The sequence below is a fragment of the Fusarium tjaetaba genome, assembly GCF_013396195.1.
Source record: "Fusarium tjaetaba strain NRRL 66243 chromosome Unknown NRRL66243_c0000347, whole genome shotgun sequence".
NCBI lineage: Eukaryota > Fungi > Ascomycota > Sordariomycetes > Hypocreales > Nectriaceae > Fusarium > Fusarium tjaetaba.
In genome coordinates, this window is record NW_023501543.1 from 24,790 (window position 1) to 32,341 (window position 7,552).

The 7,552-nt window shown below is 49.5% G+C and overlaps 3 protein-coding genes across 3 annotated transcripts; 1 reads left to right on the forward strand and 2 right to left on the reverse strand.

Moving 5' to 3' along the window:
* Positions 1–84: 84 nt before the first annotated feature.
* On the forward strand, positions 85–1,818 carry FTJAE_12567 (transcription factor TFIIIB component B; the record flags this gene model as incomplete). The annotated part of the gene is made up of 1 exon (XM_037345626.1): positions 85–1,818. One exon carries the CDS (start codon positions 85–87, stop codon positions 1,816–1,818), a length of 1,734 nt encoding a protein of 577 aa, XP_037200379.1.
* Positions 1,819–3,308: 1,490 nt separating this feature from the next.
* On the reverse strand, positions 3,309–4,860 carry FTJAE_12568 (UV excision repair Rad23; the record flags this gene model as incomplete). Its single annotated transcript, XM_037345627.1, has 7 exons — positions 3,309–3,443; positions 3,497–3,985; positions 4,045–4,374; positions 4,424–4,503; positions 4,556–4,628; positions 4,699–4,746; positions 4,843–4,860. The coding sequence occupies 7 exons, from the start codon at positions 4,858–4,860 to the stop codon at positions 3,309–3,311; spliced, it is 1,173 nt and encodes a 390-aa protein (XP_037200380.1).
* A 1,348-nt stretch (positions 4,861–6,208) lies between these two features.
* On the reverse strand, positions 6,209–7,552 carry FTJAE_12569 (uncharacterized protein; the record flags this gene model as incomplete). Its single annotated transcript, XM_037345628.1, has 1 exon — positions 6,209–7,552. The coding sequence occupies one exon, from the start codon at positions 7,550–7,552 to the stop codon at positions 6,209–6,211; it is 1,344 nt and encodes a 447-aa protein (XP_037200381.1).

A 7,552-nucleotide genomic window follows, 5' to 3' on the forward strand; every position in this document is an offset into this window, starting at 1 on the left:
CTTGTCGCAATTCGTTCGGAAATGTCAACACAGATTAAATATCGGATATCGCATACATTACATGCATGATTAGACGCTTGCGCAATGAGTTCCATTTTCAAAAAGAAAGGAGGGCCTGCCTTCAAACCCAAGATCCCCGCCGCTCGACGCCCCGCGGCACCAGTACCCTCTCAACCTCTCAAAGCACCACCGACTGCTTCTCTTCCACCCAACTTAACGGATTCAGAAGCCCAGGATGTGCCCCGTCAATCTTTAGAAACACCATCGGCGAAGGAACCCGTGAGATCACCGATTGAATCGCAGATGCAAGATTCTCGTGAACTTGGTCGCCAATCTTCTACCCCACCATCGACAATCCAAGAGCCTGCAAAGCCGGACGAACATGCTGCAACTGAAGGGTCTGCCCAAGAAAAGTCTCCAGAAGAAAAGCAAATTGAACTTTCGAACCAAAATACCGAGCGCAACCCTGAAACAATCGGAGTGCCCACCACGGCTGCCCAAGCGACAACCTCGAGCGAGCAAGAACAAAGTCAACAGCCTCCTGCGCAGTATAATGAGATTCACTCAAGTATTACCGATGATGTTCCGTCTCCTGTTTTGCAAACACCAACTCCAGATGACTCGGAAGGCCCAAGTGGAACTGATAATTCAAATACACCATCTCTACCCGCTACTGACTTGAATGATACACCCGAAGAGACCTCAGGAGAACCGCAGAATGTACCCAAATCAACGCGTAGACCACGAACCAGGAAGCAGGTTAACCAGGCACCCCTGGATGAGGCTGAGAAAGAGGGAGGCTCCAAAACGAAGAAACGTCAGAGGAAAACCGATGAACAAGGCACGGCATCCAGACAGCCCAGAAAACGCAGGACAACACAGAGCGGTACAAGTACACCTAAAAACAGACGTGCGCGCTCAGTTACGCCAGAAGATTCAGAATCTCAACTGGTGGACTTACAGAAGCTTAAGATGGCTGATTTAACCAAGGATCTTCACATTGGAAAGAAATTCAGCAGACATGATGAGCTACGAGAACGAGAGAGGCGGGCGAGAATGAAGATCAAACTCGGAGTTGACGGCGAACGTGATAGCTCAGCAACCCCCGAAGACGGTGGCCAAGGAGGGAAGCTTGGAAGCCCCGCTGCATCCTCGCCAGCTCCTTCAGTTTCAGCTCCGGTTGCACCTTCAGGACCTCAATTCCGTATTGTTGATGGGCAGATCGTGATCGACCAAAGCTCGTTGGCTGTGGACAGACATGCTCGAGCAGCCGCTGCAGCTGGAGACATGGAAACAGTCGAAGAAAACGACTTCACGCGCCTCATCACCAGTAACTCATTCATGAACACCTCCAAACTTAAGGGTCCCAATATCTGGACCGACGCAGAGACAGAACTCTTCTATCGCGGTCTGCGTATGCTCGGTACGGACTTTGAAATGATTTCCAAAATGTTCCCGGGCAAGCAGCGGCGTCATGTCAAACTCAAATTCAATCGTGAGGAGCGCCACTGCCCACAACGCGTCAACGCTGCTCTCATCGGCGAGAAGACGGTAAAGATCGATCTCGAAGAGTATAAGGCTTTCACCGGTAGTGAGTTTGAGCCAGTGGCAGACATCGAGGCTGAACAACGCAAGATCCAGGAAGAATATGAGGCCGAGGAGAAACGCCGAGCTGACGAGCAGGCCGAGATCATGCGCAAGAGACGTGAGGAGCTGTTCAAGGACGACGACGAAGGTGACGCGAAGAAAAAGAAGAGGAAAAAGAAGCAGGCAGTAACCTACGGGCTAAACGGTGAACCCATTGCTCAAGAGGCTTGAGCTGGGAGAGGACATAAATCAGGCCGAAATCAGGATCAAGAGTACGTCCAAAATCGGGGACATGATTCGGGCGGCGTAACGGGGACAGGCATGATACCCATAGGGTTTTTTATTTGCTCACGAATGAAAGAAAGGGTTGCACGGAATCAGCTTCGAGAGCAGTCTCTACAGAACAATAATTCTCCTAGGGCAAGGTACACAATGTGAAATCTTAAACCTGCTTAATAAATATACCATCATGATAAGTGACGCCTGTCTCTCGTCTCAACAGATTGGAGCTTCGTACCTTCAACGGTCGTAAACATAGGACCGTGGGTCGTGTCAAGTCAAAGCTGGCGATCCAAAAATAGGGGTAGCAGGGTCACCAAGAGTACTGGCAATTATATGCAGACTTGCGGGATTCGAAAACAGGAGTAGTGATCAGACTTCCAAGGGATGATCAGTGACTGGATATAAAAAATCTCAGCAGGACTCTTTCAGCAAGATGTATGAGCTTGACTAGCGGGATTAGGGGTATAGTCATGTTAATAACTAATACTAAGGGGGGCCAGATACTTCTGGCCATGGATCGTACGAGGCCAATGAGTCTCGTGATTATCTCTGTACAAGGGCAACCTAGACGGCAAACTAAAAGGCTGGAAAGCACAGAAAGTAAACAGAAGAAGGAGAAAGAATCTTCTTGTGTGGCCAGAGACATGAGAGTTCCTAGTGCCTGGGACTAGATGTCGATGACTGACTGCGCAACGGCGGCTCCAGAGCGCATCACTCATGCTATAGTACCAAGTGCATAAAACTACCCCCAACAATACTCAAGATATGGAATACCATCTGACACTCATCGGATTGTTTGAATGTTTGACGGAAATGAGTGATACAGCCTGTGAGTTGTGCCATTTCAGAAACGATAGCTGGACAGGTACTTGAGGTTTGAGTTTTGGAAAGATATCCAATCAATGCTTAAAAATATTTTTAGGCTTATAGAACAAACTTAGGATACCCTTTGATCACCGGGCCTAATTTATCCCTCCCCCTCTTGGTGCAGAGGCTCGAATTATTCTGGTATTTAGGCTATGAAGCTTGAGTTGCTATCTTATGAACAGCAGTAAGATTCAGCATAATTCGTATTCTCTGAGTTTGACGTCCCATCATACTATTCAATCAAGGTAATTTCATAGGTAATCACTGAAACACGATACGGTAAGGAAAGAGATAGCTGAACAATCCTCAGTTACCTACCCACCTCACATCAGGTGTTGATTTTCACAATGTAATAAAATGGGAGCTTTCTAAGATCAAAACCACCACTTATGCCGGCTCTATTAGCTAGGACCAATGGCTGCATTCTTTTCATGATCCTCTTCTGTTGTCCTATCCCTGGTCCGTCGCCGTCGCCGTCGCCAGATGATTATTCCACAGAGAATGCCTGGTTTTGTGCCCTCTCCTTCGGTTCATAATCGTAACGCGTATTGTTCTGCACCGCTCATCTGCTCTTAGTTGTTGTTGTTAGGGGCAGGCTCATCGTCCTCCGGTTGGTCAAAGAGGAAGTTAGCAGCCAGTTCTTCGTTCTTGTCGCAGGCAAAATAGGCCTGGATGGCCTGATCTCTATCGAATCCTAGGCGGCACAACTAATGTATGTCAGTGATTCAGTTTCAGGGCCGTATCGAAATAAAAAACTCACCCTCTCGATAGCATCTCGTTCCTCCTCTGTCACCGAAATGGCCTGAGCCCCAGGGGGTAGGGGAGTGTCATCATCAGCATATTCACCGAGAAGCTGGAGAAATTGGTCTGGATTTGTAGCAATCAACTCGGCCAATTGAGGATTGCCGGCTCCGAGCTGCTGGAGAATTGGCTCGAGCATCTGCGGTTGTTGCTGAACAACTTGGCGGAGTTGCTGGAATTGAGCATTGTGTCGCAGAAAGTCGAGGTTACCCAAATCGCCACCTTGTCCAGCTGCTGCTGCAGCCGCTGCGGCAGCCGCCGCCTGGTGCCCTCCACTTCCTCCTCGGCCACCAGAACCTCCACGTTGAGCAGCAAGATCGAACAAATTCACGCCACCCTCATCAGAGGCACCTTGGGCGGAAGCAGCGGGTTGAGCTGGTTGTGAAGCAGGAGCAGCAGAAGCAGCCTCGCGCTGCTGCTGCTCTTGTCGGATATTGTCGGGAATGCCCTAATATAAACCAAGTAAGCAATCGTCGCTCACGACAGCCCGGAATATTCAAGACGAACATTAAGAAGATACTCGACAGCACGGTCAGGGTTGTTGAAGGCAGCGCGCATGGCCGCTTCGATCTGGCTTCTTTCAAAGCCCATGGCCTCCATGTTTGCGATCGCCTCGGTGCGTTGGGATCCCATAGCAAGGCCAGAAGGCTCCTCAGCTTGAGCACCAGTTCCAGCATCCGCAGAGCGCTGAGGAGTAGGTGTCGCGGGGACAGCAGCCTGATGAGACGAAGATTGCGCAGGTGCCGCAGGGGCCGCAGGTGTGTTGGCAACAGCTTGTGCGGGTGTGGCAGGAGGAGCACTGGATTCGGCCGCCTTGGGTTCGGGTTTGGGCTTAGGCTATTGCGAGCTGTCAGTAAGCTCCTACCAAGGAGTCATTATTCCATACCTTATTCACCATGCAGACCACGAAGCCCTTCTCCTCAATGTTGTAGGAGCCAACAGTCTCTTCGTCCTTCAGAATCTTGCCTTGGCATAACGTCAGCGACCATGTAGTGCGACAGAAGAGGTAACAAAGTACCAGAGTAGATCAGCTTCTGCAACTTGGGCTCCCATCCTTTCTCAGCTGAGATCTTTTCTTTAACGGCAGAAATCTATCGGGTGTATCAGCTGGCTGAATGATTTGCGCATATAGCTACAAGCGCCAACGCGGGGCAGGCATACCAGCTCAGAAGGCTCGACGTCGAGTGTAAACTTTTGTTGCTTGAGATCCTGAAACACCTTTAGTCAACTTCCAAGAGAATGAAAACAAGCACAAGAAATGGAGCTCATTGACGCAGATTCAGAGGCGCATGAATCATGACGTACCTTGAAGGTGACCTTCATGATGGGCGAAGACTCTGTCGCTTTGAGGTGGGGAGGTGGGAGGCAAAGTGCGACTTGGTGATTTAGATAGAGTCGTCTCGCTCGGTGCAGCAGCGGCAGTAGAGTCGAGTCGATGAGTCAAGATCGAAGATTTGTTTCTGAGGGGGAGAATATGTGGGAGAGAGGTCGGGTAGGAGAAAATAAAATCGTCGACGTAGATATAGAAGTGTGTTGGAGGAAAGCTTAGTGGTTCACAGCCTGGACGAAGTTGACGTTTGGCTGAGGGAAAAGGTGGGGCATGAGTCTCTGAGTTGGAAGGGTTACTTTCAAGCCAGCCACCACCAAAAGCAGCCTAGTGTACCTTTGTCAGCCACTCCAGGCTACGAAATGGCTAGAAGGCGCGCGTCCTGCTGCCTGAGAACAAGAGCTACATTTATCAGAGGCTCCAGGGCTGTGTTGGTCAGTAGACTGTGAGCAAAAGAGAGAGAGAGAGAGAGAGCCAGTACTAGGCACAGAAGCAGAGTGTTTCTGCTGGGAACACCCGTATGCAAAAATACGCCTAGAGTTCTTCATTTTGAAGTTAGGTTGGAACGCCATTCTGTTCATGAGAGTCAAAAACATGGCCATCCCTGAAATACACCTATCGTGCATGCTCTGGGTTTGACATCACCCAACTTAATGTCTAGGCCTTGCTATAGGAAAAGCTTTCTCGGGGACCGAGCCAGTGATGGAAGATTGTAACACGTAACAGGAGAATTCTATTAGATATCCCACACAAATAACCTCGCCACGTGGAGGAACACCGGGATTTTCTTTGAGACAGTCTTGCACTACATCCCAGTGATTCGAGATGTAAAAACCTGTTATGCTTTAAAAGGCTTGAAGAACAAAGCTTGGAGCCTTTATGAGAGTTCTGCCTCTGCCTCTTGACTCCAATACCTGCATGGAAGGATTCCTCACATTATCCAAGATGAATATCCTCTGGGTCTTTTAACAAGTGTTTGATATTGCTTCTAAGCTTTGTAGCTTTTGTTCTACCTTACAATGCATCTCTGTCGTCCATCCTGGCGCCTCTAGCGCAATTGGTCAAGTCATAAAAGCGCCTCGCTATTTTCATTGATATACAACTAATCCTTCTCAGTCTGTTCCACCAGGTCTGTACGGAACTCTTGAGTTCACCATCCGGTGGCGTCTGGAAGGATAAAAAAAGATAAGAAAATGGAGTCTGTCCATATCATAGTGCCCGCTGTTTTCACATGCCCCTGCTCATTTTATCATTATACTGTCACTCAGTCAGAGTGACATCGTTAGTTCTTCTCCTGCTTCTTACTTTCTCCATCATCTTCATTGTCAATTTTTGACTTGCGGTTTAGTCCGACAAACTTGATCGAGCGCCAGCACCCATAACCCACTCGGGGATTGGAGGGGTGAGTGGCCGGTCAATTGTCGTCAGGGAGTCCGTCTCGGACTCTTGCTCCTCTCTAATGCTCTCATGCTCATCCCGATGGCTGAGAGGGCTTGGGCCCACTGTTACAGAGGCAGACCGCAGAGACCGTACACTCTGACGGTGCGTGATGACTTGTCCAGCATTGGGTGAGGCCAAGACAACCGTGCCAGGCGTAGCCATTGGGGGCGGCGTAGGCGAGTCGGATCGGAAGAGCGGGTGGATATGAGATTCACTCAGGGACGGCTCAGGGAGATCGATCGTCGACGTTTGAGGGCTCATTTGCTCACGTGTTATAGTTACTGGACTGAAGCTTCGGCTTCGCATGCGGATCCTCGGCGGCTCCAGAGGCATATCGTTGTTCGGTGTGGACGTTCTGCTTGGTGAAGGGCTACCAGGAATTGTCTCGAGAAAATGGCCTTGGGTTTGCTGAGGAGGAGTTGCAGCTTCCATAACCACTTGGCGGTTGTTTGTATCAACAGACGATGTGTCCCAGGTGTCAAAAACATCTTCACTCGACTGATATATTGTCGAGTCGGTCGATATAGGTCGTCGAAACTCACTTGACGACACGTGACTTCTGACAGTCGCAGACCGAATGGCATTTGAAAGTTGAACCTTGATTGAAGTTGAAGTACCGGACCTGGAACGTCCGCGTATGGATGAGGTGGGTGTTTGAGAGTCCATCGAGTTCATCATCCTGGGGGCTGTCTCATGATCTGAAGCTGTGTGACTATAGGGGATCGACTTCAGAGACGTCTTGGATCGAAATGATGGCAGGCCTCGGTCCTCCTCTAGAGTGTGGAGTGAAAATGCCTTCTGGTCGCTTTGCCGCGTAAGGAAGAAATGAGCAGATAAGAAGCCGGCTTGAAGGAAGAAGCACACCCCAAGACTAGCAGACAGGCCCACGAGAAGACTGCTCTTACTCAAGCCTGTGAACCCATCCTCATTTTCGAATTTAGACTTGCTGAATTGAATAAGAGTAGCCACTGTTGCAACAGTAGCAAATAGTATTGACAAAAGACAAGCGCCAAAGTCAACACCCAGGCATCGTGTTGACCATCGTCGGAAGGAAGTTGAAAGATATGTGGAAGCGAACCAACAGAGAATAACAAGAGTCACAACCTCGAGGGCAACAGATACCCTCGAGAGTGTTCGGCCACTTGATTCTTTGGGTGTATGAATAGTGAGAACAATAAGGACTGCTATCACGGCCACTGTGACGAGTAGGGCCAATGAGCCCAGAACGATTGATAGGGTGCGCCGCAT